The sequence below is a fragment of the Cajanus cajan genome, chromosome 5 (assembly GCF_000230855.2).
Source record: "Cajanus cajan strain Asha chromosome 5, NIPB_CcT2T_4, whole genome shotgun sequence".
In the NCBI taxonomy this organism is placed as follows: Eukaryota; Viridiplantae; Streptophyta; class Magnoliopsida; order Fabales; family Fabaceae; genus Cajanus; species Cajanus cajan.
This window is the reverse complement of record NC_138521.1, coordinates 57,987,517-58,010,808: the sequence shown is the minus strand read 5'-3', so window position 1 is coordinate 58,010,808 and position 23,292 is coordinate 57,987,517. Positions and strand designations below refer to the sequence as shown.

The 23,292-nt window shown below is 31.3% G+C and overlaps 2 protein-coding genes across 8 annotated transcripts; one reads left to right on the top strand and one right to left on the bottom strand.

Moving 5' to 3' along the window:
- The first annotated feature begins 2,036 nt into the window (after positions 1-2,036).
- On the top strand, positions 2,037-11,933 carry LOC109797135 (protein MICRORCHIDIA 6). Of its 7 annotated transcripts, none has more exons than XM_020357061.3 (19): positions 2,045-2,648; positions 3,003-3,077; positions 3,210-3,244; positions 3,826-3,904; positions 4,039-4,125; positions 4,201-4,276; positions 4,711-4,789; positions 5,601-5,729; positions 7,821-7,919; positions 8,015-8,116; positions 8,197-8,343; positions 8,923-9,015; positions 9,185-9,236; positions 9,339-9,450; positions 9,711-9,751; positions 9,946-10,055; positions 10,868-10,947; positions 11,211-11,253; positions 11,552-11,933. In XM_020357061.3, the coding sequence occupies exons 1-19, from the start codon at positions 2,303-2,305 to the stop codon at positions 11,636-11,638; spliced, it is 1,872 nt and encodes a 623-aa protein (XP_020212650.2). In that variant the 5' UTR covers positions 2,045-2,302; the 3' UTR covers positions 11,639-11,933. The 7 variants fall into 7 exon arrangements, 3 of the variants coding, with proteins under 3 accessions (XP_020212650.2, XP_020212651.2, XP_020212648.2); XM_020357059.3 differs by having other exon boundaries at positions 2,046-2,648; positions 9,928-10,055; XM_020357062.3 differs by lacking the exon at positions 7,821-7,919 and having other exon boundaries at positions 9,928-10,055.
- A 1,039-nt stretch (positions 11,934-12,972) lies between these two features.
- On the bottom strand, positions 12,973-16,450 carry LOC109797449 (uncharacterized). Its single transcript, XM_020357492.3, has one exon. The coding sequence runs from the start codon at positions 16,188-16,190 to the stop codon at positions 13,302-13,304; it is 2,889 nt and encodes a 962-aa protein (XP_020213081.1). The 5' UTR covers positions 16,191-16,450; the 3' UTR covers positions 12,973-13,301.
- Positions 16,451-23,292: the final 6,842 nt, after the last annotated feature.

Below are 23,292 nucleotides of genomic sequence, written 5' to 3'. Positions count from 1 at the left end.
AAATTAACTAATAAGTTAGCATATAAATATAAAATGACACTAAAAAGATATATTTAATTATTTGGAGAAATCTCAAATAAATTGATGAAGATAAAAATAAAAAAGCTAAAAATGTTAATATAGTTTATAAGCTAATTTATTTTTATAAACTAGTTGAAATATCTTATAACATAAGCTTTAAACTATTAAAATAAACTCGTTTATTAAATAATTTTTTTCAAACTAGCTTATATGTTAAGTTTCTCCAATGTTTTTTCAAAAGCACTAAAAAAATTAGTGTTCACTATATTTTGTAATTTTGGTGTCAATAAAATTATTTGAATAAGTTGAGTTGAATTATAATGGATGGGTTAAAAAAAACTATTACTCTCTTTTTCTTATTTGTTTAAAATATATTGAAGAAATTAAACTCATCTATAACTTATTTAATTAGAATCATTTAAATTATATACTAATTTTTTTGAGTGAATATCTTATTCATCAATAAGTAAGTTATACTAAAAAAGTTTATCTCCAATAATTGTAATAATATTATTGGTAGATCACATTGTAGTGGGGAGGAAAAATAATGTGTTTTTAGTAGGTAGCATAAAGAATGTTGTAAAGAAAACATAGGTAACATAAAGAAGAAGCACTTGATCTATTAATGTGATCCTCAAGGCTTAAAACCTAAAAATTAACATAAAAAGGTGGAAGCGAAAATACAAATATTTAAATAAAAAATGAAAAACCTTGAGTACACTGTGACTCAATGGAAAAAAAAGTCTTATATATAAGTTGTAATACTGTTGAATTTATTTTATTTTTTGTGTGGGTTTTTGTGACTCTTAATATCTTTATAATTACATTACCCATTTTTCTATGAATTAAGCATGATTCCGAAACCTATTTAATACATTTCACATGTGTAAATTTAATTATCATTTTAACTTTTCCTTTGCACTACCGAGTGGAAAGCTGATTGTCCAAAATACCCTTGTTTTGAGTAGGTTAATTGGCCCAAACCTTCCCCTGTATTTTGAATATATAATGGAAAAGGCCAATTTATATTAACGTTAGAATAGTAAATTTAGGTGATATAATTATATTTGAATCACGAATATTTAATTTCATGTGATATTTAAGAAAGATACTTTTTTCATTGGAAATTTTTTGTTTCAATGTATATGTCATATACAAAATTTAAAATACAATTCATTATTAATTTTTAATTATATCCTTATTTTTCACTTAATTTTTAATTTATTTATAACTTTTTAATTTATCACAATTACATAAATACTAACAATATCATAATTTAAACTTAAAACCTTATATATATTACTTAACTCTTTTATTATTAGGTCGATTTTAGTGGTTTAATTAATTTATAAATTTACAACTATTATATATTTATTGTAAAACAAAGAAGTGCAATAAAAATCTTCAAGATTATACTTTAAAAATCAATTTTTATTTATTATAATTCTTAACTTATGAATAAAAAAATCTTAAAAACTTATGCATAATTGATGAAAAACACTTTTAAAAATATTATAAGACTTTTTTAATCAAATCACACATATCAATATAAATAATCATGATAATTAATTTTATTAAATTTATAAAATAAAATCATTATATACTAATTATATCCTTTTTACTTATCATTTTAATTTTATGAGAAAGTTGAAAATGTTACTTCATATTAAAACTTATACATAAATACCAATAAATTTGATAGATGATGACAAGAATCAAGGAAAAGAGATAATATTTATTTATTAAGTTTTTCTCTCATTACATATTCTTAATATCATTAATACATAGAAAAGATGAAAAATAAAACTAATACCCTATAAAAATTATAAAATATCTTATAAAAATTATCTTATAAAAATGATTATTCTTTTTTCTCTAAATTGTATTACAATAAAGAATGAAGGTAATATAAGTTAATTATAAAAAAATATATTTTAATTAAAAAATAACTTAAATACTTTTTTTAGTGTTACTTTAAAAATAAATAAATTTTATGAATATTAAAAAAATAGTTATTTATATTAAATTTTACTAATCTTATAATATTTTTTAAAATTATTCTTATTATATTACTGAAAAGTTATGTATTAAAGAAAGAATATTTTAAGAAAAATACTGTTAAATTAGATAAAAAAAATAGTTAAAATTTATTTATATTTAAAAATAAAAAATGTATTTTTATTTTTATTTTTTACATACAATAGAAATTACCGTATTTTATTCTTATCCTTCTTGTCTTTTGGTATAACTTGTTCCAGAAGTAGAGGAAAGGACAAAAAAAATGGACGCTTGTTTGGTGAGGGGAACAAAAATGGCTGCTATAGAAATTGTGGACTTATGCAGTGATGATGAAGGGGAAAATGTTTCCAAAGCTGCTAGTAGTGCAAAGAAACAGAATGTGGCCAAGCACCAGAGACCTCAAACTCAAACTCAAACTCATTATTCTGCCGTCCAAGTTTCTGATAAAAGCTCTAGTGCTCGAAGCACTAGTCACAGTTATTCCAGTGCAATGGAGCAGGAACTGTTGCATGTTCAAGACACACTCTTTTCTCCATCAATTTCTAGGAACTTTTGGAAAGCAGGAAACAATGATAGTGCCCTTGCCTCCAAACTCACCACCTTCCAAAGTAATTTAATATGGACCCACCCAATATTTTGTTTACCCGGGTTATTTTAGTCAAATAAACCCTGATTATTAAAAAAATGTTTTTTCCCCACATGATTTTCTTAGGGATCATAGTTTGGGATGAACAAAATTTTGTTGCAGTTTTTTTATGTATATGATATTGCGTTATATTATAATTAGAGTTCTATCTTAATAATTTTATTACGAAGAGAATAGAAAGAAAAAAAGAAGTACTTTGATGCTGGATATAATTTATTTTTTCCTTTTGGGATCTCACATGCTACGTGCTAAGCTTGTGGCAAGGAGGTTCAAAGGGAGATTGTGCTTATATGTAATTTTAATTATTGCATTGCAGATGCTGAAAACTACTTGCATGTCCACCCTTCGTTCCTTCACTCGAATGCGACTTCGCATAAGTGGGCATTCGGTGGTATGTTCTAATACTTATTTCTTCTCAATGTTTCTTTCCGAGTTCCACCTTTATATATGTGTGTATATATATATTACTTTTTTTTTTGTTCTTTTCTCAAGTTAGAACATTCTCCTGTTTTTCTGTCTGCAGCTATAGCTGAGCTTCTTGATAATGCAGTTGATGAGGTGATTCTTCGCGATAGCTGAGCTTGTGCTATTTTCTTTGATTATTTTTTTTCTTGCATGTTAAGCTATTGGCAGCTAATAGTGCGCTGTCTACTTTTTTTATTTTATTTTTTTATGTGTTATATCCGTGTCCCAAATTTGCTTCATTTGGTTTAGCGTGGCCTTTTTGACAGCTTGAAATTGAAATATATGAACTACATTACATAACATTGTAATAATATTTTTTTGGGATAAAAGCGCGCACTGCCATGTGCACTTTGTTCTGTTTTAGATATTATTTTGATGCATTTATTTTGAATTAGGTTTTGATATTATCTTAATGGATCAGGATACTCTTATGTAGTAACTAAGACGACAATCATTATTTGTTTAGGGTATATTAATTTTACTTTTATGTTTTTCGGTTTTTCTCTAACATGACATTGGGTTGTTATTATTAACTTGAGAATTGAGAGGATCTAAATCCATTCTTAATGCCTATTGCCTCTACTGTACTGTGCTTTTGCCATGTTTGAAGCTTCCATTTAAGATTTTGCATTTCATATTTTGTATTGCATTATTGACTTTTATTCGTAGGGTAGACCCAAAATGGGGCTACTTTTGTTCTTGTAGATAAAATTTTCAATCCAAAAGATGGAAGTCCAGCCTTGTTGATTCAAGGTATATTGCTTATGATACATCCTTTTAACTTCCTACTTTTGAATCTTGTATCTCGTATATTTATGCTGAATTTGATGATTTGACAATATATAATATTCTAATTCTTTTGATATTGTTCTGATACTTGCATACAGACGATGGTGGTGGAATGGATCCACAAGCAATGCTTCAATGCATGAGCTTTGGATTTTCAGACAAGTCAAAAATTGCAATTGGACAGTGTAAGGACTACGGCATTCTGTTTGCAATGATTTTGGTACTTTCTTTTGTGTTTATTTTTTCATTTGGCCTTGCAGATGGAAATGGCTTTAAGACTGGTAGCATGAGACTGGGTGCAGATGTCATTGTCTTCAGCTGCCACATGAATAACATGTATGGGTCCCCAATTTCGTGACTTTACATTGTAGTTTTTTTGAGCATTGCTCTTCCTACTGAATGACACAACGAAGGTATTTTTAGTTTATATGTTGAAATTTGAGGTCTGATTGGAAAATATTCCGAATTCTTTGTATATATATAGCCTTATAGTGATGGGAATATAGACTAAGGTGTTTTAGAATGTGCTCTGCTGCTAGGAATTTGAACATTCTGTCTCTGGAGGCTATATAGCCTTAAAACTGTTCCATTCTATCCATGTTATCATTACAACCTAGTTGCTTCTTTCTCTCACTCATTCTATTGCTTTATTCACCCACTAACCCGAAAATAAGATGGAAGTTTTGCAACAATGTGTAAAATTATGGGAGAAACTTTAAATTACTATAAACTTCTTTCTTTTTTTCCTCTAATGATTTTATGTCGATCAGGATATTGACTCGTAGCATTGGACTTCTGTCTTACACATTCTTGATGCAAAAACTGTTTGACAGAATTGTAATCCCCATGGTGAGTTGCATTTCCCATTTTTTACTTTTTAGAGGGTTCTGGTTTATGTAGTGCATATTTAAAAATTCTGATTTTCTTTGCTGATTTGTTACTAAAAGAAGTGGACATGGTAACTATATGTTGTTTGGTCTCGGGGCTTTATGTGGAAATTAATGTGTTACAATGTGATCCTGATTGTTTGAAAACGAAGTATCATGTTTTATTATGGGGGTAAAATATCTTCCCGAAAAGAAGTCAATATATTTTTGAGACCTGATCTATAAAGCCCTTTCTCAACTTAACTCCCATAAGTTTACTTTTTATTATTGGACATCTGATGAGGATCTGAAGTCCAAGCTCAAGGTGTATGTAAGAAGAAGGAGAAGGTGATGCACCAGATCAGGTCTAGAATAGAGAGATTCCTAAATAACTGCCAAACAACATGGTAGTTAAGCAATATCAAAATCTCTTCAGGAGAGAGAAGTCAAAAAGGATGGTTTTTTTAATGGAAACTTTTCCCTATTCAACAAATGAAATTCAGTTGAGAAAGATTATACTTCAAGAAGGGTAAAATTTATATTGCACCCTTTATTTTTTCACCTCTTTTGATTGTAAGTAAGCTTACATGTTGGTGTAGTGTACTTGTAAGTTAACTTGGCATTGTCATGGTGCATACTGCTGATATTTATTGCCTTCAATTTTCTCTCTTGTCTATCATTTTGGTTTTTGATGTATTGCTTCTAATCTCTTTCGAGTGATAACCATTCTTTAGAATGAAGGTTCTGCTCCTGCAGTTTCAATTGATATGACTAAGTGACCATGTTAATTTCAGGTGAATTATAAGTTTGATCCATCAACTGGATGCTTGCAAATACTAAATGACAAAGAATATTTTAGGTCTAATTTATCCATACTATTGCGCTGGTCTCCATATATATCAGAAGCAGAACTTCTGAAACAAGTCAGTTTCTGAAACTTTCCTATCATCCATGATAATTGGCTGCTACTTTTAGAGCATACTTAATGATCGATATGTTTGTCTTTGCTTTTCTTTTCTTTCTTTTTGTTCCAAACAATATAACCTTGTTTATGTCTTGAAAAATAGTTTACTTTGGATAGTTGTCATATATTTTTCCCTATTCTAGACAATGCAGCCTTACACCATGAACGTAACCTTATTTGTCTTGAAAAATAATTTAATTTGAACGATTGTGATTTTTTTCTTTGGAATTTCTTTTCCCCTGTTCTAGAGATAGACAGCCTTACAACACAAACATATAGTTTATTGCATTTTAATAATTGTTCCTTATTCTCGTTCCTTAAAATACTTGTTAGGTTTCTCTTGGGAGTTGGAACTGTATTTTAGGTTGTAGGATGCCAATTCATAATTTGTCTTCTATATATATATTTATCTATTTTGTTGAGATGTTGATGTCAAATTTGGAATTAAATGTATCTGGCAAAACAGTAAGAGATGCAGAGGTTTCTGGACTTGTATGGCCTGAGCTACATAGTAATGCTGGGATCAGATTTTAAATAAGAAAATCAAAGGCTCCTTTTATGGGAGAGAACTGTTTGATTAACATTACTTAGGTCAGGTGTTTTATGGATTGGCTTAATGCTCTTTTAGGGTGTCTCTTGTTCTATTACTAATCTTCAGAGAGACTAGAGAAACTTACTATAACACTGTTTTCTTGGGCCAATTATGAGTATTGATTGGTTGGGGAAACTAGAAGGGGTTTACATTGTAGAAAGCCCCCACATCCTTAGCTTTTTAGAGAGGAATAACAGGATATAAGTAATAAGTATAAGAGGGAAAGAAGAGAGTGGATTCTTTTGTTTGAGTAAAATTTGGGAGGGAGAGTCCAGCTCTTTCAAATACCTTGAAGGTTAGAAAGTGATCTTGAAAACTGTATCCAGATGGGTATTTTTTTGGTATCACACTGATACTGTATCAGAGGCAGTTTCTGCAGTAAAGGTGGTGTTACAGTCATTAATTACATTAAAAGCACTCGAATGTGGTTTCAGCAGTCAATTGGGTACTCTGAACAATACTATGAAATTAAGATTTGGGGTTTGGTTTGTTTTAAGATGGAAGAATCAAAGTTATGATTTTTATATGGTCAAGTTTCGATGATGCTTTCCTAAGAAATCTGATGTTAGCAGTTGATAGAATCAAAGGAAGAATGGTAAAAATAGAGAAGAAAATAGGAAAAATGTAAAGGTTAGGAATGAAATCCTAATTTTAATAGGTGTGTTTGGATTAGTTTTTTAAAAAATATTCTTTTAATAATTGATTACCGCTATAATCAATTATAGAAATACAATTTTTTATGCTTGGATTTGTTAGGTGAAACGAGATTTTAAGATGATATTTTTCAGTTAGATTGTAAAAAAAATCACTATTTGTTCTAAAATTAATAATAAGGTCTGAAGTTATTTGTAGTACTTGGTTTTGTATGAAATAATTTAAAGTTGGATATAAAATGAAAAAACAAAAGTTAGTTAGAAAATAGTAAATGATTTCTAATCTTAAGCTCCAAAATTTTGCTTATGATAAAAAGGATTTTTTTCATTAAAAAATGTGTTTTATTTTATCACTTTGATTGTTTTAGCAAACATTTTTTTCAAAAAAGCTTCCCTCCCACCCCTGACTGCAATTACTTGATAACCCTATCCAAACATGCTAAGCTATAGGACTCTACTATTAGTTGAATCTTAAAAAAACTCATTACTAAAGAAGAGATCATTAATAACCTGACTTGCATAAAGTTATATCCAATCACCAAAAAGACGAGAATGTGTAAAAATTACAAGTTCCCAAGTGGATCAAAACTTAAAGTAAAGATACTTTAATTGCAAACTAGTAAGATGTATGGACTGTTACAATCAGCCTTTTACCATAAGGAAACCAAAGTATGGGGATAATTTGAGCTTTAATCTTTTTTAATGTCATTGCCACTTCCTAAAATGTGGGTCTAGTTGAAGGATATCAACTTCCTTCTAAGTTTATGATTCTCTTTAAAATTTCAATATGCTTCACTCTTGGCAGTTTGATGACATTGGAAATCATGGTACCAAAATTATTATTTTCAATTTATGGTTCAACGATGATGGCAATTTGGAGCTAGACTTTGATTCTGATCCTGAGGTTGTATTTTTTTGTTTTATTGATTTTCCTTTTTTCTCTTTGCTAATAGTTATGCTTTCATTACTCAGAGGGAACTTCTAATAATTTGGATGCAGGATATATGTATTGCTGGGCATATCAAGAAGATTGACACAATTCCTTCCTGGAAGATAGTAAATGAGGAACACATTGGCAACCGTTTTCATTATTCTTTACGTGTACGTTTGATGAAACTTATGGTTAAGTGGCTATATAAAAGTTTGTATATTCTCTGGACTAATATTCTCATGTTAAACAGGCTTACTTCTCCATATTGTACTTGGGGATACCAGAAAGTTTTAGAATTATATTGCGAGGACAAGTTGTGAAGCTACATAACATTGCAGATGATCTCAAATATACTGAATTTATCTTGTATAAACCACACAGTGGTGATTCTGAAGAGGTTCTTGTCTGACTGCTGAAAGTTTTTTTTTTTTCTTTACGAACTCACTGGGAAGTCATCTTGGGGATATATTATTAAAGATAAAATCATGTACAATCACTTCAATTAACAGCTTAAGATTTTAAGAGAGTTGGTTCTTGACAGACTAAATAGGCATTATAATGACTAAATGCCTGAAGTGTTAAAGCTATTTGGTGAAAGCACATAAATGGTTTTATTTATAAAATTTAATGCTACACATGGGCCCACTCTACCTTGTGATTAAGTATCAACTTTTATTGGAAAGAATTGGGGCAACAAGGATTGAATTTTGGATCACATGGTCATTAAGGCTCTAATATTGTGTCAGGAACCAACTATCCCAAAAATTTGAGTGAATGAATTCAAGAGTGATTTTATATCTATAACATGGTTGCAAGATGTCAATTGAAGGCTTCATATCCATCATGCATGCATGATTCTATGTTGATATTAATAATTAGTGGTTCTAATCTTAAGGAGCAAGCAGTTGAACTAAGGTAGTGAAGGTACATCTGCTAGCTATAATTTATTTATTTATTTTTTTGATTAATGGTGCAGGGAATAGTTGTAACTACAATTGGATTTGTTAAGGAAGCTCCTGAAGTGAACGTCCGTGGCTTCAATGTATATCACAAAAATCGGCTTATACTGGTAATTATCTCACAACAGAGGCACTAGTTAGAAAAGTTGATCAAATGGATGATAACTCAATACAAGTAGAGGAAGATGGGGGAAGATCTCAATTATAATCATAAAAATTCAAAATACAAGTAGTTGACATGTGTGTGTGTGTGATACAATTACTATGTTTCTTTTGCAGCCATTTTGGAAGGTTGTGAACTATTCACGTAGTAGGGGTAGAGGTGTAGTTGGTAAGCAGCAAGAGCATATTACTTGAAAATATTCAGTTCTATTTAATGTCTAAATATTTGAAATATGCTGGACTTCTAGAGGATAGTTATCTCTTGTTTCAGGTATCTTGCGAGCTGATTATCTTGAGCCAACTCATAATAAACAAGATTTTGAGAGAAGTTCCCTGTTTCAAAAGCTTGGAGTACGCCTGAAGGAAATGACATGGGAGTACTGGTATAGTGTTTATGCCTGTTGTGTACGTGGATCTTGAGTTATATATTTTGCTTGTTTGTTATCTTTTCTTCTTTTGTATGTTTTCTGCTTTTGAAACATGTGCAGGATTATTCAGTATGATAACTTTAAAGTAGAAGATGCACGGAGTTTGACTATTTATTTTTGCGGCTTGATCCTAACTCAGTATTAATCCACCTCTCCCTTTATTGTTTTTAAGCATTAAAATTTGACATGCCAGGATCCATGTTAAAAATTTTCAGGGATTGTCACTGTCATCTAATTGGGTATCAGGAAAGCAAAGGTAGGCCACTTATTTCATCATTGCAGATGTAATATATTATGGAAAAACCAATTGCAGCGAAAAATTGTTCCTCACTTGCACTATTGTCCGACACACAAAACATATCTGAAAAAGGCAACTGGTTATGTGAGAAACAAGATTTTTTTACTACTAGCTTAACCAATTTTATCCAACAGTTTCTCATTGCGCTTCAGCTGCATCTCTTAATAAGAGGAAGACACATGGAAGTATAGACCTTCAAAAGATGAAAAGGAAAGCAGTGGAAGAAAATGTTACAGTTGCTGGATGCGATCAGAATGTGCTGGTGTGTAGTTTTTTGTGTTTCTTTTGAATGTGTTCAACACTGTTCTCATAAATACAACAACAGTTGTCTTTGTTTTCTAACAATTTTAACTTTAATACTGACACCTATTAACTTGCCCTTTTCTTTTCTTGATTTGCTGTGCTACCATCATTAATTGACTTAGAAGAAATTATTCATTTTTGGTTAAATTCATTTGCTGCAAATTTTCATTTTAGTCCCCATATAACAAAAATTCAATAGTTTGGTCCCTACATGGAAAAATATTTTCAAATCAGTCTCCTTTGTTTGTTGGCATTATAATGGTGTTATTATTTTTCTTGTAGGGACAATTGAATCTGAATGTATCATCAATCGATTTGCATCGGTATACTGTACAATATTTATACACAAGACCAAATAGGATCAATCCCTAAATGTTGAATTTTCAATTTTTTTATGCTTATAATGGTAGACAGGGGATGTTGAATTTTTCAATTTAAACCAAAAGAATGCATAAATTTGTTTTATATAGCGGCTAAAACTAAAAATATTGTCCAAGACTCAAAATATAGGGACCAAATTTAAAACTATAGTAACACTAAAAAGTGAAGTGGATCAATGTGTTTATGTAAGACTAGAATGTAGTTTTGATTTGTTTTTCTATTTAGGGACTAAAACAGAAAGCAACGTCAAGAGTAGGGGATCAAATTTTTAATTTATCCTTAATTTTTATATTGATTTGTTTGATTGCCTTGACCTGTATACTTTGTCATTGTAAATAGTCAAAAATTTTCTTAATGCCGTGCTAATTCCACACTTGTTTTTTTATGTAGATTAATGCATCTCCTACAGATCAGACGATAGACCCAGAAGTTATGAAGTTGATGAAAGTGAACAAAAAACTCTTACAACAGTGAGTATATTTCTAATTAATTAGTCACTTAGTCACTCAATACTTGATTTCATGCAATGTTGTTGTACAACTACTTGGATTGGCTTAATCACAGTCAACCATTGCTGCCAATCACAAGCTACACGCCATGTTTATGATTTTCCTTATTGGATTTTGTCTTTGGGAACATTAATAAGTTTCCTTCTCTTAATTATCACATGAAACACCATGAAGCAAAGCCCTTGTTTATCTTTTTTTATTTTATTTTATTTTATTTATTGCAGATGTTTAGAATATGAAAAGGCAGAGGAAGAACTTAATCTTAAGGTAATTTTTGTATGGAATAGTGGTTGGTTCATTACTTTGTGTAGTCTAGTTGCCAAATCCCCACTGTTAGTCTAGTTGTATTTTGGAGAATTATGAATGCTGGGGTGCTGCCTTTATATCTCTTTATTTTTATTTTGTTTCTCACCCTATTATTTCTTCCCTCACTCAGACAGAGTGTTAAGTTTGTAATTGTATACTTAGATGCTGGTTGAAATTTGTTTAGGTTCGCTGAAGAAGATGCTTAGAATAAAAATATGTATGGCATTTTTGACTCATTTAAGAGGATGTGTTTGTACAGGTTATGCAGCTTAGAAATCAAATTGAGGAAGCTCATCGTGTGTATGATACTCTTTTGGCTAAAGCACAGCCCCATGAATTATGGTAAAAGATAGTGTAATGTAGCTTGTATCTTTGCACTCTAGCTTCGATCTTTATTTTGAAAGGAAAGGATGTTGTAGGTAAATAGTTTAGTTAGTCAATTCTATATATAGCTCGGGCCTGTTGTAAGTTGATAGAAGTGGGCTTTTCAGCATGTATAAAATAGGCTGAACTTTCCTCATTAAGGCTCTATATTTCTCTTTTGGGTTTTGTATTTATTAGGAGACTTTGATTTCTTCGTTTCTCATGGTTGTCTGATACAAATGCTAGTCAAATCAGTTAATGGAGGAGATATATTTGAACTGCTGTTGCACCAGTCCCGCAAAGAAAAAAAAAGAGAAAGGGATTTTATATATTCTTGCATTTTGTTTCTCACTCATATTGTTAAAGATTCTTATGGAGAGTAGTTAAAACTTAAAAACCTAAAAACCTAAAGGGAAGAGTTTGTCGTCCTAAAAAAAGATTCTTTATGGAAGTAAATGGTGTGTTTGGAAATATCTTAAGACTAGAACTAGGAATTCAATGAGAATTTGAAGAACAGGTAGAAAATAGGGATTCCACGGAAAGAAGAGAATCCGAATGAGAGTATTATTGAAGGAGGGAAAGAGGAGAATATAAATTTGGAAATGAATGAATTATATCTTCTCTAAGAGCGAGATCATATTGCATTATATAGCAACTGATTATAATTAATGCTCCCAACTAACTTTATCTAATCTCTATCTTTTACTAATTTTGCAAATAAAATATATTAAAAATTACTAATAAGGACCTGATCATGTTTACATCATATCAATGTTGAAATGACATTGAACGCAAGTTTTGTACTTTTCGGTGCATGGAAGACATGATGTCGTGTTGGGCAATATAAAACCTGCTTCCATGCTTAAAATTTGTAGGGAGACACCATTTGCACGCCCTACTTAACTCTACGCATCCTCTAACGTTTTTTTGTAATCTTTTTGATTAAAAAATATCTTTTATATAATTTTTTTTGACCTTTTGAGGTTATTGGTAATGGTAAATGTATTTAATGTTTCAAATATTTAGATGTTTTGGTGGAGTAATTAATGATGATTATACTTATATTTAATTGGTTATTTTTTATTTATTTGTTGGGTAAATTCATAAATCACTTTCTTTTATAATTTTTTTAAAATGTAGCACATCATGTCCCGTAACCTATCTATGGTTGTGTTGGATTGAACTTTTCAGTCTACTGTCAATAAATTCAATCCAATTTAACCTATAGTTTTACATGTTGAGATGGGTTGACATTATATTGCCATTCCTAGTACATCATAAATCTCACGAATAATTTATAATTAGTACACTGCAAGAAAATTAAGCTCCTTATATAATTTCGTTTTATAGAAATTTGTACAATAAAGACAGATAAGGAAAGAAAAAGTATAAGATAAAATAGTTGTAATAGAAGGAAAAAAAGTTATAAAAAATATAAATTTATTATGGGAATGATAATATATACTCGTTGCCGAAGAATTCCCGCTCCCACAAGATGCGGTTGGGCATAATGCTTTTGAATCAAAAAGTATTTATATTAAATTAATTGGTGTGAGTATTTGAGGATGTGTCACGACTGTTGAGATAACACAGGGATCCTCAAAGCTTGGAAGTTGGAACCCAAACTAATGAAAGAGGTTATAATGTTACATATTTGTATTTTCCTTGGTTTCCATTTTGAGATTATAGAAGGAAGTTGTTGCTGCTGAATTCTGCTTATCTGGTGAATGAATCAACCCAAAGGAGTTCATATTCCAATACACTCCATTCCTTGTTTTGTGAGCTACATTGCCACCTTCTGCACTTGAAATGGTCACTTTTCTCCAGTTGCACCAGATTCTGAGCATGATATACAACATCACTAAGCATATCACAGTGGAAGTAAACACAATGGCCACAATGATTGCTGCCACTTGTGTGTTTGATAGCTGCATTTTCCCCTGTGAAGTGGATTCTGAGCATGATCCTAATGGTGGGCCACACAAGCCCTTGTTTTTCAGGAATGAATTTAGTGGGAATCCTGAAAATGTTGAAGGAATCTCCCCCTCAAGATGGTTGTTTGAGAGATTCAGCACGTGCAGGCTTGTGAGTTTGCCAAGTGAGGGAGGAACTTTGCCTTCAAGTTGGTTGAAAGAAAGATTGAGTCTTTCTAGTTTCATGAGGTTTCCTAAAGATGGTGGAATCTCACCAGTGAAGAGGTTTTTACTCAAGTCCAATATCACTTGCAACTCAGCTAGCCCTCCCAGCTCAACTGGTATTACACCTGTTAGCAAGTTCTCCGAGAGCCTCAGCTCATAGAGCTTTGTGCATTGCTGAATTGTTGGAGGAATGAGGCCAGAGAAGCTGTTCCTTTGCAAACTGAGGACATTGAGGGAAGTGAGTTTTCCAATCTCTTGTGGGATCTCACCTGAGAGATTGTTGTGATGGAGAGAAAGCTTGAGTAGGTTTGAGCAGTTACCTAGCTCAGAAGGTAACCTTCCACTGAAGTTATTGTATGAGAGATCTAGCTCGCCAAGTTCTTGTAAGCTTCCCAACCAAGATGGTATTTTGCCTCTGAACTTGTTGTTACTCATCAGGATGTGTTCCATTTTCTTGGAGTTTGAGAGTTGAGGTGTCACATCTCCTGTGAAGTTGTTGAATGATAAATCAAGAAAGTTGAGCTCAGTGAGGTGGCCAAATTCAGAAGGAATGGTTCCTGTGAGATAATTTTGTCCAAGTCTAAGACGTCTGAGGTTTCTAGAATTGGCTAGAGTAGAAGGGATAGGACCTGAGAAGCTGTTGTTGGTCAAGTCCAGAATGGTCAGGGAATTTGAACCAGTGAGAGGGAAGAAACTTCCACTGAACTTGTTGCGTGAAAAGTTTATGATTTTGAGGCTTTTGAGAGAGAAGAGCGAATGAGGGAGAAGTCCTTCAAAGGAATTGTTGTAAAGGGTAATTTTGGTGAGTTCTGAAAGGTAACTGAATGTGGGTGGAATGGAACCAGACAACCTGTTATCTGCTAAGGCTAGTATCTGAAGACTTTTACAGTACCCCATGCTTGGTGGGATTGGGCCAGACAAGTCATTCTGCCTAAGATGAAGAACAACCAAGTCCTTGAGCTTACCTATGGTCTCTGGAATGGGCCCTGTAAAGTGATTTCCGAAGAAGTCGATTTCTGTTAAGCTTGTGCAGTTTGTTAACTCTCTTGGTATGAGTCCTGACATCTGGTTGTCATAGAGGTAAATGGTGCTCAAGCTCTGCAGCCTTCCAATCTCCATTGGAATTTTACCTGTGAAGAAGTTACCAAATAGGAAAAGGCCTTCCAAGCTACTAATGTTCCCAATTTCAGGAGGTAGAGAACCAACGAAGCTGTTGTTGTTGAGCACAAGATCTGTGAGGTTCTGCAGTTTGTCCAGGCTGGAAGGAAGTTCTCCTTCAAAGCTGTTATCAGAAAGGTCCAACTGTTGGATTGAGGAGCAGTTGAGTAACTCCAACGGAAACTTGCCAGAGAGCATGTTTCTAGCCAAGAAAAGTTGCTGAAGCTTTGAACCTCTGAGGCAGAAGTTACTTGGAATGCTACCTGTCAGAGCATTATCAGACAGAACCAGAGTTTCAAGACTATGTAATTTTGCATTAAGGATAGGTATTGATCCAGAAAGGTTGTTTTTGGACAAGTCTAGCTTCTGCAGCTGAATCAGACTGTTAAGCACAGAAGGAATTTCTCCATGTAGTTTGTTTCCTTGCAAATTCAGGTATGTCAAGTTAGAAAGGTGACTAAAAGCTGTAGGAATTGATCCAGATAAACTGTTGTTGGCCAGATTCAGAATCTTCAAAGATTTGAGAGACCCCACAGAGGAAGGTATGTCTCCTTCAAGCATGTTGTTGGATGCTGCGAAGTTTTGGAGCTCTTCACAGCCTTGAATCTCTTCAAGTATGGGTCCACTAAAACTGTTCATCTGTAAATCAAAAGATATTAGATGCTTCAATTTACCAATCCCAAAGGGTATGCTTCCATTTAAGTTGCAATAGCCTAAAGCCAACATTGTCAATTCACTCATATTGGCAATACTAGGTGGAATTTCACCTGTCAACATGTTGTCTCCTAGTCTAAGAACTTGCAACTTCTTCAAGTTACCTATCTCTGCAGGAATGTTACCAGAGAGATCATTTGAGTATAGTTGCAATATTCTTAGATTTTGAAGCTGGCCGAGCTCTGAAGGGATGGAGCCAGCAAGAGAATTTGAAGACAAATCAAGTATTTGAAGAGAAGTGAAGTGACTGAACTCAACTGAAATGGAACCTGATATTCCTGAACCAGACAGATTCAGGCCTATAATATGTTCCTGATCAACTGCACACGTTATTCCATTCCAGTTGCAGATATGAGTTGTTGGAGACCAGTTGCTAAGAGCTCCTAATGGATCAATCAATTCTGATTTAATTCTGAGAAGCCACGAGGATTCTGTTGCATTATTGGCCATAGACACATTTGCAATAAAAGCAGTATTAAGTATGAACAATAGCAGAAAGAAATGACACATCCGAGTGGAACCCATAGCAGAATGTCTGACAGATAAGTTTAATTTACGAAGTTCAGACAGAAGATCAAACGGTTTAAAAGGTATGCACCAAGACTAGTAGGTTCATTCTATATAGAAGAATAGAGAACAATTACCAGGAGCTGAAATTTTGATGGGTATGAAATGAAAGTAGTAAGAAAAAAAGAATGGGAAAAGAAGGAACTAATAATAATGAACGATGACACAAGTGCAAGTGCTAGTAGGATGTTAAGATACGGCTTTAAATAGTACCATAGTCAGCCTTGCCTACTTTGTTTAATCAGAAAGTTGAAATAGTACCATAGCTTTAAATATGATGTTAAGAACTACAACCTATAATTTATGTTAAAAATATAGTGATGCCTTTCTAGTTTCTACCTTTTCAGTTTAACCATGGTTTTGGTGCCTTTTCACCTTTCTTCTCCAGGCAACAAATTGAGTATTTTAGATTTCTTTAGTATCTTTTGTTGTAGGGAACAAAATAATGTAATGGGTTGTGTTTAAAGTTCAAACAAAATTATAGAACAAGAAGAAAGATATCCCCTCGTGCCCGAAAAAAAAGGTGACACAAGTGGGGCCACTTTGGTAATCCTTGAATTTTGTTCACAATGTGTCTATGCAAATTCATAGAATCATAGTACCTTCGAAGTAGTTTTTAGAAGATATTAGAGTTTAAGGAAAACATGTTTGAGCACGATTTGACTTTGTAAGAGTACCAGTCATTTAAACTTCAAAATTTGTCAACTAAATTGGTACAGACACATTATGGCAATCCGAACACTCAGATTTCCCTCAGGATGTTCAAGCATAAGATACGAGCATCTGGCATTACTTTCTCCTTGCCGTGATAAGATTCTTCAAGTTTTCTTAAAAGAAAAACTAAACGCCGTAAGATTTCAAGCATGCATGATGATATATGGGAAAGTTAGTTTTCATAATGATAGGTGGGAAAAATGAATGAGGATAACTTTTATACGTTTCTTACTTTCTTTTTCCTTTTTCTGTTTTATTTCTTTCAGCCACGGTTGAAAGTACAAGACAATATGTTAGGTGTCTCCATTGTCATCTTCCATATGTGTATTTCTATTCTACGATCAAACTGATTAAAGGGTTAAGGCATTTTTTTTTCTCAACCTAAACCACCTACTTCCATATTAAAAATGAGAAGAAAACATGAGAGAAAACAACCACATTAGTTTTGGTCAATTCCGAGTAGAGACCATTTCATTCTTCACGTATGAAGTCCAGCATAAAAGCCAAAACCATGTGAGGTTTGGTATATTATACCGTATAATTTATACACTCAAATTATGTTGCATTATTCTAATTTGGTTCAATAAAGATAAGGAAGATAATATTTACTTCATTACCGAGATTTCCAATAGACATATATAAGCCAAAATACATGAAGACAAAGTGTTTCATATCTTATCTTTCATATTCAGTTCACTACTTAGCTTTATACCACCCACGCCTTTGCCTAGTTTCCCAGGATTCAAGCATAAGCAACCCCTGAAAAAGGAAACATTACATTTTATTTAAAATTTCAATTATTTCACGTCACTTAATATTTATTGCAAGAGTCACCCTATTTTTTGTTTTCCTTTTTCACTTCTTATATCAAAGGGCGAGTGCACAAGAAAAATGTGAAATTGGCATTTTTTTTTATCTATTTTGGTAATAACCCAACAATAGTGCTCGCTATCAAGACGATCTTTTTCTTGATGCTACGCTTTTGCTCACGCTTCTATACATGCTCCAAACCACTATGTCAATGTGGTCACTACTACAAAAAGTTTGGTGTACGCTGCGTGCAAAACATTATTTGTTTTTTCTTTCATAATAATAGCACGTTATCGTACAAGTCCTTATTGACCTTTACCCCCTAAATGTTTTCTAACCTAAATAATTTAAAAGAACATTATTTAAATTTGTTAACTACAATTGTCACTGCAAACTTTTTTATTTTATTTTATATTTATTAAGCATGTATCTCAAAATGAGTCCCTCTAATTAGTTCGATCCGACTAACCTAAACTCACTTTTTAAATGGTTTAATTTGACTTGTCACACTTATTTAAATGTCAAAAAATTTTCAATTCAGATTGATCTATCACAAGTTGGTGAACTAAACAGTCGATCTACCTAAATTTAAATAAAAAAACTCTAATATAAAATAAAAACTATCAAACTAAACATCATATATACAACATTAAATTTAATTAAAAATATATAACTTTAAATAATAATAATAATAAAATTAGTAAAATATTACATGTATTTAGAGAGTCTAGATTTCAACATATACATTGTATGTATGCAAACGTTAAAATTCATATTTATATAATAAATTTAACTCTTCATTTTAAAGTGAGATAGTTTTTGTATAATTTCTATTTTCATGGAGTTCTTAATCTTATGAAATATATCTTCTAAGAGTTTGTATCAAATCTTAATTTTTAAGTGAGTTAGGTGAGTAGTCCAGGCTATTATGGATGAACTAGGTTAAAAGTGGGCCCAAGTTAAGTTTTTTTTTTATACCAATTATAGAGCTTTTAATTTTTTTGGCACGATCCAATTTTAAGATTAATCGGATTAGCTCACGAGTTAAAATTCACTTCAAAAACTCTAATTCAAATGAAACTTAATCTCTTTAAATAAAATTTTAAATTCAAGACATGTAAATAAAAAAAATTATAATTGACAAAAGAGATCAACTAAAAAGTTATCTATCAAATTTTTAATAGAAATTAATAATCAACAAATTTAATAAATATTTCAATAGTATAATTAAAAAAATACATATCGATAAAATATTTAGTCATCAAGATGTTTTGGTTGGTATGAAGCCATATGGTCAACCCAAGAAACAAAGGCCATAGCCTAGGTATAGAGGAAGAAGGGCCTTCAATAATGGCCTTGCCAAAAAGAATTTTCGCTTTCTGAGTTTGATTGATGGCTTACAACCCAATCAGTGTTTTCTATTCCTTTTTAATTGCCACCTAATCTGAGTTAAAGTCTACTTTTCACTTGAATTAAAAGGAATAGTGTCACGGGAAGATTAACAACCCTTGAATACAAAAATGCACTAGATACTTAGGTGTAAAATTTTAGACCATCCCAAGAGATGCAGCCAAGGGAGAAGGTACATTATTGAGGAGACTAAATGAATAAATAAAAACAAAAACAATATCAGGATACAACAAGACATTGCATAAAATAATAGTATAGAAGATCAAGATTCTGCATTGGAGTACGCGCGAATATATCGTTGAAATGAAACTTAGAATAATCTCAAAACTGTATTCTAAGTCTTTATGATTGTTTTAAGGGAGGAAAACAATTACCGACAGAAAATGTGAAGAATAATTGGGTTAGTGTTAATAGTATTTTTTTGTGGCACGTAACTATTTGTTCCTGTTTGAGTAAATGAAATTTTCAAAGCTTTTGCATCATCATCATTCACACAATTTATAAAGATAAGTCATGAGTCATAAGTGACAAGGTGGTTTGGTAGAGAAAAAAGTAATTCCATCAAGAACAATGGAGCAGATTGCCTCAGCGTTGACTTCTCCATCCTCAAACGATTTGATTCTTTAATAATATACTCTCTCCTTTTTTTTTTAATAGTCGTTTTGTCAGAGTTTATTATTATTTTTTCATTGTTATATTACTAAAATTAATGAGTTATTAATCCTAAACCCTAAATCCTAAATAATTAATACATATTTCTTAAACAATGTGTATATTTATTTTTAATGTCTATCTAATTTTTCTCTAACTACTCACATAAAGTTAATGTGTATTTATAAGAGCAACATGTTCTCAACAAAATACTATAAAAAAACAAAAAAAAGGGACAACTATTTAATGGAGTAGTTCAACAGTCTAAAACATGCAAAAAAAAAAAAAAATAGAGAGTAAAATAGGAAAGTAAGTAATAAATATTTTTGAAAACTAAAATATCAATGATTTCCTTAAGTCCCGTGCAAAACCTTAAACGACTATGAAAAAAAAATGGAGGGAGTATTGATTTTGGTTGGGTTTCAAGCTGAATATTTTATTGGAGTTTTGGCTCTAAATTATTTGTTGAAGCTTCTTTAGACAATTAGACCATGCAGGTTGCAGCAGGAGAATTTTATAAAAGAATTTAAGAAACTGAAAAGATGGATAAGTATTAGGCAGACAAACGCACTTACTTCATCTGTCTTAGACCCCTTTTCAATACTATCTTTTCAGTTTTTCTAGGAGGGGAAAGATAAAACTAATCATATAGGGAATTGTAAAATTAGTTAATGATTAATAATTATTTATATAAAGCTAATTTAATAATTTGATAGTAAATGAAATAAAATATCACAAAATGAAATATAATAAATTCAAGTAAATGTTTTAAAACGGAACAAGGGGAAAAACTAATTCCATCCTATCTCAAATTATATAAGGCTAATTTAAATATTTGATAGTAAATAAAATAAAATATAACAATGAAATATAATAAAGTTAAGTAAATGTTTTAAAATAAAACGAGAGAAAAAAAACTAATTCCATCTCTTCTCAAATTGAAAAAGAAGAAAAAAAAATATAAAATATAATATATCTTATCATGTTTTATCTATATTATTAAAAAAAGTGATATATCTTTTTTATATATATTATGTTGGTCGTTTTTTCTTAACTTCTAAATCATTCTCTCTCATATAAAGAAATTTTCTAGAATATATGGAAGACTTTATCACCCAACCTTCTCAACCTGTCCTTTTAAACTCATCCTTTTCTATTCAAAAAATATTTTCAAAATACTTTCATGAAAAATCTTATAGAATACTCATGTTTTTGAGGATGCTCAAATCTCAGAAGCATTTACTCTTTTAGTTAGTCTCTATAATATTTTTAGGAGACAAAGATATATCTCAAATTTATCTCTAAGCTCATCTCTACTAGAAAATCTCATGTTAAAGAATATGTCCAATCTTTAAGAATGGATCAATGTTCTCTGGTTGCCACCTCTAGAGAACAATATGTCAATATTGAGATTCCTAGAGAGTTTATCAGACACCGGCAATAAGAAAAGTACACTCACCTTCATTATGGAACTATTAGATTCACATGGAATAAGAGGTCTACTTATCTCAACTCAAGTCTCTCTTTTAGACTCTAGCTACCTCCATTATGAGAATATTGTTATTGGGATTGTCTTAACTACACTACATGTTGGAAGTGTAGACTATTCCATAAAGACAAAAGGTTCAAGTCCAAATCAATGGAATGAGCCAAGTAGTTGATGCTTTGGTTTGAATATAATAGTGTTGTGTTGTTGTCATAATGCTATAAACAATAAAAAATTTAGACTAAGAATATGTTTCTAATTTATAGTTGGTAGTATATTTTACTTTACTTATAAGTATAAAAAAATATGATTATATATATATATATATATATATATATATATATATATATATATATTAATTAGATTTGTTTAGAAGATTATCTTTCTATATCTAATAATAATGTGTTGAAAAACTAAAAATTTGTAATATTTAGATTATATATTATATATAATTATAATTATATAGCTACAATAAGGTTAAAATTTATATTATAACGAATATATTTTCGTTAGGTTTTTTTTCTCAATGTTCTAGATTTTATATACTAAATAATTATAATTATTATTCTACATGTTTATTAGTATATTAAATTATATTGATTATGAATAATAAACTTTTCAACGTTTTTTTTTTGGATAAATAAATAAGGATATATGAATGTTAATTAAATTAGTAAATGAATTTATAACTTTTAAATATATTGCAATAATAAATATAAATGGGAAGTTATAGAATCTATTTATACACTTAAGTTCTGAATACAAGATAGAAATTATCCAAAATAATTATAGAAAAGTCTCATTAATAGTAATTTGTTATAGAAAAAATATTATTTTTATGAGTATATATAATATTAATAGTAACTCAAATAATAAATACAATATCAATTTTATAGATTAAATGAGAACAAAGTCATTTGACATAAAATTTCATACACTAACGGACACTTATTTTAAGTCTAAATATTTCATACATTTATGATCATGGGAATATTTATTGTTATGACTTGAATCTTGATGTTTGATTGACCATACCTCTAATAGGTATGTGTGGGAAGTATCATCTTACAAAGGAAACTTTATCAGAAATTTCATAAATATTTATGAATTAATGAAGAGGTTAGAAGCCTAGAGTACTTACTAGTGAACCATGTATAGAAGGCATGTGTTTAGGAGAGTTTGGAAAGTCACAGTTTGGTACATTACAGGATGAAGGCAGGGACCATTGAAAAGGTCTAGAGGGTATGGTATTGTTGAGTGTCTTTTTGTATGTTTCGCACTCGACTTTTGGAAATCTTTTTGTATAATTGTAGATATTTATATGACATTTCACCCCTTTTATTTATAGAATTAAGTCATACTATAAAAGTAGAGGAGTAGTAGTAATCTTAAGGAATTGTCTCATTTTTTGCAGGATTTTTTGGCTAGGCAGAAATCCACAGCCATAGCTGTGGATCTGGAGCTCGAGCTGTGGAAGTCTGGGAAGGATATAGAGGTCCAGAGACTTGCAGCTATAGCTGTGGAAATCTGGAATGCTCATTTTTGGTTTCAGAGTCTTGAAGCTACAGTTGCAGGGTCCAAGGCTTGAGCGTTGAGGCTTGGGAAATCAAGGGAAGCCACAGAGACTCACAGCCATAGCTGTGGTTTCACAGCTACAGCTCAGGAAGTTGCTTACTCATGAAGGAGTCTCCACAGCCATGGCTGCAGAGCTACAGCTGCAGCGCCAGAAGTTACTTAACCTTGAAGGATTCTCCACAGCCATAGCTGTGGTTCTACAGCTGCAGCGGTGGAGTTAAAAATTTCACTTTTTGCCCAGTTTTAGAGCTGATATAAAAGGGAAAAAGGAGGAGAACCTGGGCATAATACAGAGCAAGAATTTAAGAGAGAAAAACAGGGGAAAAGCTGGTGGGGAAGGAAGAACGAAGGAAGAACAGAGATTTGGAAGCTAGATCCTTTAGGAACGAAGATCAACTCCATTTCTTCATCCTT